This window comes from Chamaea fasciata, unplaced genomic scaffold (assembly GCF_029207755.1).
Source record: "Chamaea fasciata isolate MVZ Bird 193981 ecotype frontalis unplaced genomic scaffold, bChaFas1.0.hap1 SCAF_1, whole genome shotgun sequence".
In the NCBI taxonomy this organism is placed as follows: domain Eukaryota; kingdom Metazoa; phylum Chordata; class Aves; order Passeriformes; family Sylviidae; genus Chamaea; species Chamaea fasciata.
The window spans coordinates 127,865,988-127,882,982 of NW_027094086.1; the positions used below are offsets into that span (position 1 = coordinate 127,865,988).

Consider the following 16,995-nt stretch of genomic DNA (forward strand, 5'->3'; position numbering starts at 1 on the left):
AGCTGTACCGAAGCCAGCATGCCTTCACGAGGGAAATATCCTACTTGTTGAAGTTAATTTCCTTTTATGACAAGGTAACCCACCTAACTGATCAAAGAAAGCCAGTTGATACAATCTTTTTGGATTTCAGTAAAATTTTTTATACTATCTCTCACAGGATCCTTTTGGACAAAATGCCGATCACACAGCTGGATAAACACATCATGTGATGGGTTGAGCAACTGGCTCAGGGGTCAGGCATACAGTTATAGTGAATGGGGTGACATCAAACTGGTGACCTGTCACTAGTGGGGTTCTGCCGGCTCTATCTTTGGCCCTGTGCTCTTCAACATCTTCATAAATTGTTGGGACACAGGTCTATAAGGTATACTATGTAAATTTGCTGATGATACTAAATTGGGAGGAGCTGTTGACTCCATCAGAGAGGCTCTGCAGAGAGACCTTGACAAATTGGAGGGCTCAGCAATCCCGATTTGTACCAAGTTTAACATGGGCAAGTCCCAGATTCAGCACCTGGGACAGGATAACCTTGGATGTAAGGACAGACTGGGGAACAAGAGGCTGGAAAGGGCTCTAGAGATCCTGGTTGATGGCAAGGCGAACATGTGTTGATAGTGTGTCCTGGCAGCCAGGAGCAGGCACTGGAACAGGCTGTCCAGGAAAGTGGTTGCACCCAAGCCTATAAGAGTTCAAGAAACATTTGGACAACTCCTTCAGCACGTGGTGTGATTTTTGATGTCGGCCTATGCAGAGCTAGGAGTTGGACTACATTCTTGTGGGTCCCTGACAACTCAGGATATTCTGTGATTCTACCCTGTGACCAAGGTGCTGAGGGATGTCTTGCCTGGTAGGCAGTGCCTGTATAGAGGATGTCTACTACCTTCTGCTGAGCATTTGCACTTAACTCCCCCAGGGCATGTTATAATTCCTTGAGGCTTATCACTGGCATGCTTTCTCTCACCCCATTTTGTTACTTAACACTGTGATAACACAATTTTACTCTGAAGTCTGCCAGTAGATAGAGTAAATATAATTTCCATGCAACATTCTGAAAGCTGTCTGCATATCTGCCTTTTACATGTCCTGTCTGTGTCTGATCCCTCAGAGGATTTAAAAAGCGGGAAGAATTTCTGAGGAAACCAGCTCGAGAATATTTTTTTTTATTTTTTATTTTTTTCAAGTTGTCTTTTAGTATTGTGATTGCTACTGCAGTTACCACCTTTGAGTCCTGCAGTCCTTGCAGACTCTCAAACCATCAGGTCAGACTTCAGTTCTAGCCTGCAAGTGATGTTGTACTGCTCTCACATTTATGACCTAGCCAGTGCTGCAACATTAACACAGACAAGCTGAAGACATGTGATTGGCAGAGTGAAGGGTAAAGATGTGGGCTGTCTAAAATTGTTGGGGTTTTTTTGGTTGTTTGTTTTTTTTTTTTAATGGAAAAGTACAGTTACTTTAAGTGGGAAAACACTTGTGCTCCCAGACACTGTCCCTTTAATAAAATGGCTTGGTCTCTTGCTCAGCCCTGGCCAAGTGCCCAACTGTCTTCATTTAAACTTTGGCCAACTGAACAGCAGCATTAAAAGATAAAATATCTATATGCAAGGTAGAGCCATTTACAAGTGGATAGGCTAATAATTTGTAGATTGCTTTATTTTGGTAAACAGATTTTCAAGTATGACCTACAGAAAATATTTTCTACACTGAAAACTTTTTTAATCCACAGTTTGCTTTCTGGATGCCTTCAAAGGTAAGGGACTTTGTTATTTCCTCTCTAGTTTTAGAGGACTGCACTTACAGTTTCTGTATATGTAACTGCTTGGTGGACTTGGAAAGAAGATTTATAAAGTATTTTGTATTCAAAGTATATTTCAATATATTTATATTTATATTTATATTTATATTTATATTTATATTTATATTTATATTTATATTTATATTTATATTTATATTTATATTTATATTTATATTTATATTGTCTTCATTATTAATGATATTTAAAATTAACTTTTGTAAATCACAGGCTTTTTTGTGTAAATCAGTTTTAGTTCAGTATTTAAATTAGTTTAGTGTTCTCTAAAAATATGTTGAATAGCTCATTTAAACATTTTAATTTTCATTTTATCAGCATATTGTCATAATAGAATATTATCTTCATGAAAAATACTGCACATGTTCTGTAACATCCATGTGATACTAATCATATATTCATGTACTGAATTTCATTAGTAAGCCACTGTTTCTTAGAAGAATGAGTTGTTCATACTGATGCCCCAGACTTTCGGTTACGAAAGAAAAGGCAGTGTTATCCTCATATTTCTTCCGTAATAAACAGGTTCTATTATCCAGGTGAGCTACAGTTGAGGTAGGGCTGGTTACTGTCCTTAAATTAAATTACACAGTGACCTCTTATAATCATCTTTTATATATTTTCTTTAGAACTAAGCTTCCCATAAATATGTGTTTTAAGTATCTGTATTTATTTATTTGCTTCTATTAATGAGGTATTCACAGGTGGCTTTGTACTTTTAACAGGAAGGAGAAGTCTGTTTTTGGGATGAAGGTCACTATGACGAAAAAATTTTTTTTCTTTTGCTTTATACTTCTGGCTGTGTTAACAAACCAGATAGTACATGGGCAAAACCGAAGGAAAGGAAAGAATATATACACTCCTATGTCAAAAGATGAAGGTAAAACCATTTTCTTAAAATTTCTGATTGACTGTGTTGCATGTATCCATGCATTTGAGCATAATTATTTAGTAATTGATAACTTTCATGTGAATATGTAAAATGTGATTTGTTTTGATTATGAGGGATGGAAAATATTTTTTGACCACTTGGACATGGATTCCAGTTTGATCAATGATTTTAATCGGTATGCATATCTCTTAAGAAAAAGTATAAGAAACCCGATTGTTTGTTTGAAATTGCATGTGGTAAATTTTCTATACAAAATCAACTAAAATACTAAAACAATCCCATCAAGACCCTAACTCAACAGTTTTCATTAGAATTTCTTGGATTTTTACAGTGAGATTTATCCTTAGAATTTTTAGGAATTTTTTTTTTTCGGGAATTTTTTTTTTTGCGGAGAATTACCTGAAATCTGTTGTGCAGGTGTTCCCATCATTCATAGATTTAACTTTCTTGTTCCCTAACAGGTGATACGTGTCTCATTGATATACTCTTTATCTTGGACAGTTCAGAAAGTGCCAAAAATCAGTTGTTTGATTTACAGAAGAATTTTGTTCAAAACATAACCGACAGCATTTTCCAGATGAAGCCAGTTAAGTCTCACATCTATAGTGTCAAACTAGCAAGTATGCAGTTCAGCAGCACAGTCAGCATTGATCATCCCTTCACAGCCTGGAAAAATGTCCAGAATTTTAAGGAGAAAATAAATTCTCTGGGCTTTATTGGCCACGGCACTTATTCCTATTATGCAGTTTCAAATGCCACTCAGCTGTTCAAAACTGAAAGTCATAAGAGAAATGTGAAAGTGGCTTTTTTGATGACTGATGGTGTGGATCATCCAAACAGCCCTAATGTCCAGGGTATAGCCGCAACAGCTAGAAGTCTTGGAATACATTTTATTACCATTGGCCTTTCTAAAGAAACAGTCCAAGAGGAAAAATTGCGCATGATATCTGGTGACTCGTCCTCTAAACATGTCCTATGCCTGGATGATCAGAACCTGGTAGTTGATGTAGCATTGGAACTGGTAAGTTTTGCTGATGTCAATCTTGTCATGTGTCTATCCTTGGCAGATTTCATTTAATTTTGATTAGGTGAGCCCTGAAAATAGTGCAGAGGGGTTTGTGGTGACCTCTCTGCCACAGCAGGAGTCAGAGCAGATGGAGCTTCCTTCTGCCAGCCACTCTCCAAGTAGTTGTGTGCTTGGATAATAGTAGTTCAGCTGAACTGATCACATTTCCCAGTACACAGAGTGTGTCTTTGAGCATATGAAAATACTTTAGAAGTTAGCTTGATCTCTTGCATAATCACTGAATCCTTCTCCTATGTATTCTGATTGTAGGGCCTTCCAAAGGAGGCCCTACTTACTGATTAGTAAGTCTTTTCATAGTCCCTGTTGTTAGCACTGTGCCTTAACACTGTCTGTTTAGCTCTCCCATTAATTCTCATGTGTTGTCTGATCAGTGCATGTCACATGGAATAACCCTCTCTTCCTACCAAGAACTCTTTTCTGTATGAGTAGTTCCACAGATTGGTTCTTCCCCTTTGAGGAAGGAATGAAGGATAAAGGTATTTATTGTCTCTACCATTCACCTTGGAGATTCTGTAAACTAGAGAGAAAAAATTAATACTCTGTTAAATTAAATCATATCTTTATGAAAGTAATATTTTTGTTTTATTTTCAGGAAGCCTTGCTACAGAAACAGGTATGGTTTTTGAGCTTTGTATTTGATTACTCTTACTGACACTAGACTTCCCAAAGTCTGCTTCTTCTATAATGCAACAATACTTGAGGATTAATCAACCTTCCATCTCTGGTTAAATTTTCTGACCACGATTACTTTTATTTTAACTTCCCGGCATTTCTTCTATCCTTTTTCCTGAGAAATCTATGCTGTTAGCTCATTAGTGAGTAGTATCAACAGTAACACATAAAGAATTCTTCCTACAAGAGTGAAATAGGTGTAATGCAAGAATTACAAATTCATTTGTGATCTCATTTGAAAACAATAACAATGTTAAAATGGTTCAAATTTAGCTAAGGATTTACAGTACTGTGTACTATGTACATGCTATCTTAAACATTTGTAATTATGACAGTGAGTGCAGTGTCAAGTAACAGATTCAAATCAAGTAACAGATTTTGGTTGCTCTTTATGGAAGTTTAATGTTTATTATATGAGAAATAAATATATTAGAACATCAATTATCTCCTATTATTTTACTATTATGTTATTTAATCTGTGGCTAGGAAAAACCAATTTTTTTTCCTTTAAATATTTGAAATAATATATTTGAAAAACATTCTCCTTTATTTTTCTATTGACCTTGTAGTGTGTGCGGAAGATCTGCGAGTGTGAAAAGGGAGTAAAAGGAGACAGAGGTGATTCAGTAAGTATGCATTTATTTGAGTAGGCTCAAGAATTTGAATTTTAATCAAGATCAATACTGCACCGTACTTTAATTGGTTACTGTGTGAACTGTGTAAAAAACAAGACATTCGCTGTGCATATACTGCAAAAAAATTGATTTATTGTAGCATACCATGGTGGTGAAAGACCACTGTTAAAAGAGCTCAGAAAAAAAAACTCTCAGTAGTCAGGTACTATCTTGAAAATGTGCTTCTATTATTGGGTAGTAAAACATTGTGGATAAATAGGTGATTTTGGAGCCCAAATAAAAAAGTTATTCTTGTACTTGCAATGGAGAAGGAAAGGTCCATTAGACAAATGTTTTCACCCACCACCAACTTCTATTTTTGTAGGGGGTAAAAGTTCAAAATTCTGAGGGTAATGGATATATGAGGAAAGGTATAAAACTCTGCCTTCAACACTCTCTTTCTTCTTGTGACTTTTCAACACATATTTCTTGGCTCTAGTAAGGAACAGAAAAGTGTGAGTTCAGACAGTAGGTGACCTCTCTGATAATTTTTCTGTCTTTAATAGCTCCTCCAGAGACAAGCAAGGCACATTCAGAGGTTTTGTCTTTCTCCCTAGACTCTAATGGGTCAACTGTACCATCAGCAGGTTATGACACCTGGGCTTATCATTCAATCCTTGTGGATAATGTGCACCAGAACCTCTGTTTGCAATTTGAAATTTTAGATCCAGGAATTTTTAAGTTATTTTATCCAAAATTATTAGATGTAGCTAGTTACACAGACGTGTGTACACCAAACTTTCTAGTCCCCACTATCATGATCCTCCAAAGAGTAATAAAAAATGGTGCAGTAATTTTTTCCTTTGGGCTGCTGAATATTGACCTTAAACTGTTCTGTACAGTTTTTTTCTAAGCAGAGAAGATGAGACAGTGGAGGTTAATTGAGAAATGGGAAGGAAGAACTGTGTTTGTTTTCTGTAATGCCTTCCTGATCAGATTTTCTGATGCTCTGTAGAAAATTTATTTATCATTGAATATTTGTAGATACCTTATACTACCAATGTGGGTTTAGCTAAATGAATATTGTATCACATGTACCATACTTGAATCAGTGGGGATTTCTACCAAAACATATTCCAGAATGATTTTGGACTAAAATATAGTCTTAGACAGGCTGGAGAATTTTATCCTCACAATAATAATAACATTTTCCTCCTTTGTTTCAGGGCGGTGCTGGCAGCAAAGGGGAGAAAGGTGACCCAGGACCAAAAGGAAACAAGGTAATGTGAATTTAAAAGAAATCAGGCAAATTTCTATCCAGTCATTCAAACCATAGATGTGAATATAGCAAAGGAAAAGTACGTTAAAATAAGTTCTAAATGTTGAGGTTTGCTAGTTTGTAGTTAGCTGCTTTAGACGTGTGAGACAAAAATTTAAAACTAAACTGCTATCAAGTTGAAACTGCCTATCATTCCAGTTTTCCTCTGACAGCAAAGGTCTCTGAATATAGCTGAAGGCTCTTTAGGTTCCACAGAGCTTTCTAACGGTACACAGATCCCTTGATCAGAGTGCTTCACTCTAATAACTAAGATTTCAGTCATCTAATGACAATAGTTGAGTTTTCTATGTTAATTAACAGGAAATGTGTATCCTTTATTGTGGAAGGAAGAAGTATGAATGTTAGTAAATAGGAAAAGCATTTCTGCTTTATAACAGTGTTCTTGGTTTTTAGTGCAATTGGGATAAATGAAAGTGCAATACATATTTCAGTTGTATTCCTTTGCTTCCAATAGGGTGATGCTCAAAAAGGAGATCGTGGAGAGAAAGGTAAAGAGGTATGTGACTACTACAGTGCTAACTCAAATTTTGTCTTTTTACATTTTCTGAACTAAAAATTGTTATTTTCATTTTTTATGCGTCTACTTTATTCAATGATTTTAAGCACCTACACTAAGGCCTGGTTTAGAGAAGTATGGATACTGAGGGAAACAGTCTAACCATGTGCTTGAATACGGAGATGAGATGTTACTGGGAGGAAGAACTTCAGAAGCTGTGTGATTTTGTATTGACTTGCATTAGATTTATCAAAAAGACAGACCCGATAAAAATACTACATAGTTCTTTGGTGGCTTCTAACAACTGATAATTCTCAGAATTCTTGTTGATTCACTGGAAAAAGATTAACACTACTCCCTGTATAAAAGTAACTTGATTTAAAAGTCCCATTTAAATGGCAGCATGTATCCACTAGGAGGCTGGCAAACTGAGTGGCATATTTACAGCTAATATATGAATAAAAAATACGCATCTAGATTTGCAGAGACTTAAATGTAAAACAGTTTCAGAAAGATATTTTATTTTTTGTGAATAGTTAAACTTCTGAAACATAGTTCTTTACTGGGGGGGGGTTGGAGGTTTTCTGCTTTAATTAGCAGTATGTTAGGTTTTTGCTTTCTCTTTTCTGATTTTTTTTCCTTTTTTCAATTTTTTGACTAGGGAGGTCCTGGCTACAAGGGAGACAAGGTAAGTTTTTGTCACCCTGATCTTTTTCAGCCTTCTGATGTTTGAATTTTTATACTGGAGTTTCACACAGACTTTCAAGTGATGTTATGGCGACTGTCCCTCTTGTTTAGGAAACTCTTCTTGATGTTTACATACCTCTTTGAAGGGAGGACATTTGATAGACTTCTAGTTTGATCAATGAGGTCGGAGAGGTGTCAACCTCGTTGCCTGATTGCTGATCAAACTCCAAAAACTATATAAACCCAAGGAAAAAATAAACCGTCCCTCTTTTTTGCTCTGACACTGGCTGTGTAAGTGTCCTTTTTGTGTCCGTCTAGCGACAAGTTTTTTGTAGAATAGAAGTGATCTGAAAGTAAATTGTCACTTGCTGACAGTGTATGTGAAAGAATGGAAAAAAGACCTTGTTTTGTTGTCATAAAAGCTACTAATGCAACCCCTGGAAGTAAATTCAAAATTTATCTAAATGCTTACTGACTGGATTGCTGGAAATAAAACAAAAACCCCACAAAATTAGAGAATGTAATCTAAATGTGAAAAAGAAAAGTGTCAATGACCAGAAATACAATTTTTGGAAGGAAAAGAAAGTTGGGAGTTGAATAAGAGGTGAAGTGGAAAGAAAGAGAAAATGCTTACTACAAACACAATGTGGCAATCATCAGCTTTTGAAAAACTTACCAAAAGGAAGTTTACTTTTAACCTATTCCTATCTTGCAAGGGCTAATGCTTGATCAAGAAAATTTTCAACATAGTGTCTCCAAGAAGATAAAAAACTATACATTTCAAAGACTTGCAGGATTCTAGAGATGAACTGCGAAGTGGACCATCATAGTCAGAAGTGAAACAAAGGCAATACTATTTTGATTTTTCTTGGTTTGTCACTTATGTCTCTACATTGTTAATAAAAGCAGTGCCTCTATGAATCTTTGTATTCACTAGTAAAATGCTTCAGTCAATTTTGTGGTAAGATTTAATGAAAATGGGAACAGTAGACTCATAGGTCTACTCTGCATGTGTCTATTGAGATGTTAAATTATCAGTGAAACACTTAATTCTTTCTTCATTCCATATGTGCAATCTCACAATTGTTACTCAGGAAAATCTCAGACATCACAGTAATGAAATCAGAGCATGGAGAGGATCTCTGGAGACAGTGCAAGGAGGTGGAAAACTACAGCAAAACTTATTAGGTACTAAATGTATTATCCTCTGATAGAAGTTGGATTTTTGCAGGCATTTTCAGAAATAACCTATCTTGAGTAGAGCAGATCTTATCTTTTACAGACCATATATAATGATGCCACTTCCAGGTCCTCGGAGTCAACTAAACCTTGTGCTACTACTTGCATAGTCTTTAGTGCATGTAATGTAATCAAATCATCTTGTTTAGCTGTGAACCCTTTGATTTCTTATAAAGGGTGAAAGAGGAGAATGTGGACCCCCAGGAACAAAGGGAGAAATGGTAAGTATAATTTTTATTTGAACTATTTCATGTTGATGAAGATACTAGCAAATCATGTAACATATTCATAAAAACATCTTGAAACATCATATATGACATTTTATGAATGTCTACTAAGCTAAAAGGAAGCTGTTCAAAAAGGGGCAAAGAGCGTAATCAAAGCAGCCAAGAAATCTGGATATAGAAAACATGCCGGGGCTGCCAGAAATCTGCTTGCTTCGTTTCTGTTGAGGACAATGATGAAAAAACTTTGTTCTCTGCAGGGGATCAGTCAGTTCCAGAATTCTCACCTTCACATTCACAAATCCTGAAGACAGAACAAAGTTATGGCTTCATTTTTAAAGAAAGCATTCTAGGCTAGACAAAATCAGACACAGAACACATATAGCCAAGTGTATGAGAAACAAATCCAATATTTAACTGGAGGGATGGATATTGAAGCGTGGTTGGGAGTCCAATTTGAAAATGTTGCATTTATCCAGTAGTTTTGGTGCTGTATATCAGAGTTTCTCAAATGCTGTTCAGGCTTGAAATTCAGACAGTTTCTGTTTGGCTTTGAAATCAGAAATGACTCAAGTCATACGTTTGTATGCTACCAAAAGTGGCCATCATTGTGTCAGCATATCACTATTTGTACCATCCATTGCTTGTGTAGTTGGGCTGGAAATGGGCTGGAACTCAGTGGGGTTATCTCTCTCCCTGGTGGCTGATGCTTGGCCTGGGAGCAAATGCCAGGGAGCAGATAATTGTTTAAAATTTCTGACTCTGAATCTCTAGTGGGGGAAGCCAATGGAGTGTCTGCATAGGTATCATCGCTAAATTCGTCAAGGCTATTAGAAGTTCAAAATATGACACATATCTTGAAAAATGTAGCAGTCTGCCAGTGCCTTTGCCTGAAGAGATTTTACTAATTAAAAGAGAAGTAAGAGAAATAAAAAAACAGTAAATTTGCTCAAAAGTATTTTTGCTTTAGAAGTAAGTTACAACTGAGTATTGATTCAAGTGGAAGTGAAATTCTGTAGAATATGATTTATGGTGATGAAACAAAGAACAGCAAAGCAGGAAGATTCTTGAATAATCTGCACTGATGGTGACTGGTTAGAACTCATTAAATGGAGAAATCACAGCTAGTGGAATAAAAAATCATGGCATTTTAAATTTTTTGTATGCATTTTTAATGGATTTGGTGAACTATTAGTGGGATTCTGTCAGGCTGCTGATCAGCAGTTTGAGTGAGTGAGACAAAGTTACCTAAAGTTATTCTGGTGTAGACACTGCAGCATTTTTATTAAGAATTCTGTATCTAATATCCTTTCGGGAATTAAATGTAAAACCCTGTATCAAAAAGCTAGGATGCTAAGTAGACATTCTCTATGCTTGTTGTATATGAAAAGTGTTTTAACCAAATATTGAGGGTGAAATATAACAGGCAATTACTGAATACAGTATAAGAGCAGTAGTACTCTGATGGGAGAATAGAGTCTCTAGAAAATGCTTGAACAGAGATTTGAGCCATGATATGTATGTGTCAAGTGCTTGGTATTTGAAAGCAGATTGAAATTTTCTTGAAATCTGATAATTGAATCTCATTTTTCCTCAGGGTTTGCGGGGCCCCGTGGGCCCTACAGGACCTCGGGGACCTCAGGTAAGGGAACTAAAAGCCACCAAATAAAAAGGGAAGATTACATTCTGTAAGTTTCTTCTGCATACAACCTGTCAATTCTGTGAAAAACAGCCATGTTTTTCTGCTGGCACTGTCTTTTGAATTTTAACAATATTCAATGTGTTGGGCACTTCGCAGGGTATGAAGCAGAAAATACTTGTCCTTTAGAGCTTAAAATTGTCCTATAGAATTGTCCTACTGTATCCCATTCTGGGGAATTAAAACCCCAAATTTTATACTTGTCTTCAAAGGCAGGTCATTCTTTGCTTTGACTTTTTTGCAGGGTATCAGGGGAGATCCAGGTCAGCAAGGCCTGAAAGGCACTCAAGGAAACAAGGTAAGATATAGTTGTATATGTGTAGGTGAATATGTTTTTTATATAGGGGGACAGGATGCAGAAACTCTGTAGAATCTTTATACTCTACCATCCTTTTTTTTTTTTTTGTCAGTAGTTTTTTTAATTAGTGGTGTTATCTGCACAGGAATAATGTCCCCACCTGGGTGGTGCACTATCATGTGATGGAGGCTTGGTATTGGCACATGCTACCACTTTCTTATCTGGGTCGCCAAGAGCATTTGGAAGTGTCACAATGGGATGCAACCAAGGACCTTCCTAGAGCCATAGCACTTATGCCAGAGTTTCAGTCACCTGAATATATGTCTTGACTTTTGCCATCACTTTGGAGGCCTTTTTTCTAGAATATTTTTACCTACAGTGCCTATGTTTGAAGATTTTAAGTATTTCTAGATGAAGGTTGAAACCTTCAGTCTGAGTACTTATAATAATTTTGAATTGCTAGGGTACTGTAAAAACTCAGGACAACTTTGAAATTGGTTGAGGTATGAGATTTTATGACAATTAATGCCTTAGTGATGTTTAAAATAGATTATTTAGAGTTAATGACTAGACCTTGTCAAGCAAAATCAGTTGGATAAAGTGTGTGATTAATTTAGGAAGTCTTCTGGTTCACAAAACTTTGGGAAATTGCTTTATGTGAATATGGTTGTTTTGCCCATGGGAGAGTTATTAACATCAGTGTTTGGTACAGAAGGATCATTCATTTGTCAGTTTGATACAAAGACTTTCTACAACAGGATCATTGATAGCCTGGCTAACAATCTAAGTTATACAAGACAAATTCGCACAAAACTGCTTTGTTAAAGATGCAGTATATAAACACTCATGTTTTGTTTCTTAGGCAACAATTTAATTAGAAAATTCACAGAAATAATTTTAGATATGGGAAATGTTTATAATAAAAAGTTTGGAATATTGCCATCCATGCTGATTTTTCTCCTCCTCACAAATGCTTTTTCATATTTCTCATTTCTTCATCTTCTCAACAAAATGCTTGATTGGGAAAGCTGCTGCAGAGTACTTCAGAAGTGGAAAAAGAAATAGGATGATGAGTTTGAAAGAAGGTATTCATACATATGGTGGAAAAATCATGTCTGTCTTTAACTTCAGCACAGCAAATGACAGTAATTTTTTTATCTGTCATTTGACACTGATAAGTCCAAAGAACCAGATACTTCTATTATATACAAAACCATATTTGTTGAATCTTGTATGTCCTCCTGTCAGTCTCTTCACATATTTTCATGGGTCTAAAATACAAACATCTTTCTCTAGAATCCATCTACAGAATCCATCTACATGGATACAATATTTATGGTCTGTTGTTGAGCTTTAGCTGCAGATTTTCAGTAAGAATAAGAAACTTCCCTCTTCTATCAGCTTTCAACTCCCCAGCCTGCTGTTTAAAGTCTATAGTCAAGATATTTCCACGCTCAAACATCTATAATAATAAAAATACTGCCAGACAAGTTTAGCTAATACACTTAGATAATTATACTTAAAGAGAATAGAAGTAGCATAGGTATGTTTAAGGGTTACCTCTTGTCCATACCTAATGCCAAACCTAACCTTTGGCATTTTGGAGCTTATTTGAGATGAGTGAAAAATCTTTTAATGATCAGTAAAGAAAATGAGTGGTTGTTTTCAGATTAATAAACAGCCATTCAGCTAGTAAAGGGCAAGGCCTTTTTGGTTTAGACATATAGCAGTCTTTCCAGTATCTTTTGTCTTCACAGAAGGATTATTAAATTGCTCTTTTGAAATTAGTTTTCATGACACATAATACAATATCTCTGAAAAGTGGCAGTTATTTATAATAGCCTTGGATAAAATAAATAAGTCTATTCTTAGTGCAGTTCCTTGGCCTTTCCATAGTAATACTTTCTGCTTTTTGAACTGGTGAGTTCATCTTGGTGGCATTGGTACTGGTGTGACATAACAAAGAACAGCACTGCTGGACTTTTATTCTTTGTTACTGGGCCATGCTGAGGTTTGAAGAAGTAGATGCAGTTCCTCAAAATACAAACTCCAGATCAAGCTCAGCCTACAGATGGTTTGGGTCTCAGTTGTGGAGTGTACAGTCCACTCACATATCTGGCTGGCTCAGTGCATGCCACCCCTCTGTAATGCACGTTATGGGTACAGATGCATCCTCTCACTTTGCAGTGCCAGGTGGCAGACACGGGTGAGGACAGTGTCATCTGGGTGCTATCTGAGTGCCATGGCTCTGGGGGCCACCAGCTGGAGAGGCTTAGTGGCATTGCACCTTCAACTAATTCAGTTTGACTTGTCTGAAGCAGGGTACCATGGTGTCCAGAAATATTATCTAAGAAATTACTTAAAGGAACTTTTCATTCTTTACTTCTATTATTCATATGCATTTTCTTATTCTCAAGCTTCTGGCTAATCTCTCCATGTAAATTTTCACTGACTGCACAATACTTTCTTTCTGTCTGATGATACTGCTTTACTGTGTTGCCAGTAGTGAGTTGAAGCTCTCTATGTCCCACTGCCTGCACTGAACAGCCTTCCACAGATGGGAACACAGCCAACCTGTTTCCATGTAGACATAAAAGTTCAGGAGTGATCATATGGAGCTGAATCACATCCTTAACCTCAGTCTTTGTAATGCACTTTATAATCAGTCCTTATCTTTAATAACCTCTTTAATTACAAGCAAATTTCATCACTTTACTGCCACCCTCTTTTCAAAACGTGTGAATATGTTAAACAACCTGTATCCTGCCCAGAAGGCAGCTCAGTGTAGCATTAACCAGAACCAGGTTTTGCCATTATTCAAATTTTTAAATTTTTTTCTCTTATTTGCAATTCTGTGAAGTTCTAACATCTCAAAAACACCTAAATAATCTTTTTATTGTATATATAAACCTCCATAAAGAGGCCAAGGCATTTAAAATGGGACATTTTAGCTCCATTTTTATTTAAAAAGCCATAAACCATTATTATTATTAATTTACCTGAGTAAATGTATTTCCATTTAACCAAATACTAAACTGTTCACAGTTATCATGCTAACAGTAAATATACAGCACAGTATATAATGACTTTAAGAGAAAAACATTAGAGGGTTACAGGGCACTTCACTCAGAGTTAGGAGTAGGGAACTGGCAATTTTCACTGTGTTATCTCCTGTCTTCTGAACTAGACAACTTTTCCTGTTTCCAGAGCAAATCCTGAGCAGTGGACAAAGATTCTTCTGTTTGTTTTCTGGTTTGCTGACTTTCTATTAGCCATTGACAAGTTTCATACAAAGATGTTAAATTTATCAAGGAAAACTATTTTTAAAGACAAATACTATGCTGTTTTTTCTTTCACTAACTTGAAATACCAAAAAAAATATTATTCACACCTGTGCTTTTTATTTTGTTAGACATTTGCTTCACTTTAAGGCACTCTTCGACCTCGTCAGCCATCACATATTGTCTATTCTGTAACATAAAATAAAAACTTGGATCAAAGTGTACCTCACTCAGCTATAAAACATAAAGAAAATTACAAAGAAAATCAATAGGAAAAAAATTCACACAGATTTAATTAATTGAATTTTCAGAACACCAATTTATAGCTCTGAGTCTAAGGTGGAGACACTCAACTCTTGTCATACTGCAGTTTAAAGGGGCAAGGAACTCAGATTTTGTGTTCCTTGTTTCACCAGGAATTCAAGAGTGGCCCATGATACAATTTTGCCGGATGATTCAACAATTTCCAAAACACAGAAGACACTATCTCACTTAGTAAAATACTAAAAGTACAAGAAACCGAAAGTTGGCAAAGAGAAAAGCCATGCCACGCTTGGTTCTGCTCTGTAAATGTAACATAGTCTATTATAAGCACTAATGTCCATGAACATTATCCAGTGAGAATCCCATCTATTGTCTGACTTTCCCAGCAACCTGATTTCTTTGATTCTCCTACTTAGGTTCTACATATCTCTTAACTCAGTTGGTTAATACAATTAAAAAACATCTGAACTGGTTGCTTCATGTCTTTTGCTGGACTTAGCAACATACTGTGTTGTTGTGTTCTCATTAGAAGACACCTTTGCCCTTCAGTGGCAGTACAATCCTGGAAAAATCCAACATTGTAACACAAAAGGACTTAATTCATCTTGGTTCCTTTTTCTCCAGGAAGGAAACAGAATCACCAAGATTTTTCTGAAAACAGACTTCTAGTAATGAATATAGCACTTTTGCAAAGCTAAATTGGAGTCCCTAGTATTCTTAGTGTTGGATAAAAAAAATATTTTAAGCATCCATATATCTATTGATTTACTCAGACTATTTGGCATTATTTTGTCTGTTTTTAATTTATTTTCATATGCTTAACTAATATTTATTTTAAAAAACCCAAACCAACAACCATGAATTCTATGCTATAGCACCAGCAAGGTTCCATGAAAGTATATTAAAGGTAAATTTTGAGAATGTGTCTTTTAGTGACTGTTCACAAATTTCAGTGAATAATTTACAAACCGAATTATATGGTTACAGTTTATAAAAGTGAGGCATGAAATCCATGTATGACTTGTGTTCCACTCATAAAAAAGTGATGAGCAGGGAGTACTTATGGTTATCATTTCAGGGGTTTATTTAACCTCTTGAACCAGCTACTAGATATAAAGTGCATATTTCCGGGAATCACAATATATTCATGGAAAGGCTGAGAATGACGTTCTTAAGATCCACTGCTGTAGTAAGGAGCCTCTCTGGAAAATTTGAGTTGTGTTGTAGGATTTTTAATTAAAGGCCAAAGTTCTATTAACAGACATGTATTCAAACTTCTAAGGAAAAGGTTAAGTTTGAATGCAGATATTTAAAACAGTTATTCCCAGAAAATCATCCTGGGACAATTCTGTAAAAAATTTATTGTTGCATATTTTCTTGAATACGTGTCCCAAAACAAACTTCTAAGGGATCTGCTTCTTCTCTGATGACTTATGAATTCTTTCCTCACTCATGTGGCAAGTTACAACTTTCCCAGGAGATTGAAAAAATCCAATTTTCCTATAAACAAGTTTAGTTCCTAGATATCTCAACTTACTTAGAAATACAAAATATCAATAATATCTGAAAAAAATAGCTAAATCTATTTACATTGTTATTACCAATGTTTACTTAAAAGATAAAATCATTACATTTGAAAGACTTTTTTTTTTACTGTAGCCTAATCACTATTACATTGTAGGCTGAAATACAGAGTGATTGTGTTTCTTATATATATATATGAGCTTTCTGAAAAGGAAAGAATTTATATTGGCACTAACTGGAACTCATCCTAACATAATGAACAATTTGGAGGGGGCAGATGGTGGGTTTTTTGGGTTAGACTGTTAGGTGTGTTCCAGGCTTAAAATGGGTACAATTTCAATATGTAAATACATTAAGCTCAGCTCAAGTGTAATTTTCCTTCCCATTGCTCCAGATGATATTACATCATCTGAAGGAAAATCCCAATAAGGAGAGAAAAAAGAATGTGAGCAGAGTGTTAAATGAAGAAAATTATTGCCAAAAAGCTTTTTGGAAAAGCAGACTTTTCTCTTTACATGTAGACAATGTGATATTATTGCCAGAACTTCATGGTTTTCATGAATTCCACATCACCTGTAGCACCAAGACCACAGAAGATAAAACCCAGATTTGTTACTAGCCATTTGAAGTTTGAAACATTCAGTCTTTAAAATAGACTGAATCATTTAAGTTTTCAAGTTTTTTATGTTGTCTGGTAGAAGGTTGAGTTTCTTTCTCTATTAATATTCAGTCATCCTCTTCTATCCAGAAAAAAAATGTTTCAGAGAACAACATTTTCATACTACCCTACATGACTTTTATCACAAGGGCTTCTTACACTCCCTACCCCAGCACCTGCCAGTACCATACCTACAGCAACAGCTCCTGCA

The 16,995-nt window shown here is 35.7% G+C and overlaps 1 protein-coding gene across 1 annotated transcript in view; it reads left to right on the plus strand.

Moving 5' to 3' along the window:
- Positions 1-1,368: 1,368 nt before the first annotated feature.
- COL28A1 (collagen type XXVIII alpha 1 chain) overlaps positions 1,369-16,995 on the plus strand; it is a 58,656-nt gene continuing 43,029 nt past the window's right edge. The window contains exons 1-11 of the mRNA XM_066196967.1: positions 1,369-1,750; positions 2,536-2,690; positions 3,164-3,723; positions 4,382-4,402; positions 5,031-5,087; positions 6,302-6,355; positions 6,869-6,910; positions 7,572-7,598; positions 9,013-9,057; positions 10,658-10,702; positions 11,004-11,057. Of these exons, the coding sequence (XP_066053064.1) occupies positions 2,558-2,690; positions 3,164-3,723; positions 4,382-4,402; positions 5,031-5,087; positions 6,302-6,355; positions 6,869-6,910; positions 7,572-7,598; positions 9,013-9,057; positions 10,658-10,702; positions 11,004-11,057 (1,038 nt within the window). The 5' untranslated portion in view covers positions 1,369-1,750; positions 2,536-2,557. The remainder of the gene's footprint in view (positions 1,751-2,535; positions 2,691-3,163; positions 3,724-4,381; positions 4,403-5,030; positions 5,088-6,301; positions 6,356-6,868; positions 6,911-7,571; positions 7,599-9,012; positions 9,058-10,657; positions 10,703-11,003; positions 11,058-16,995) is intronic.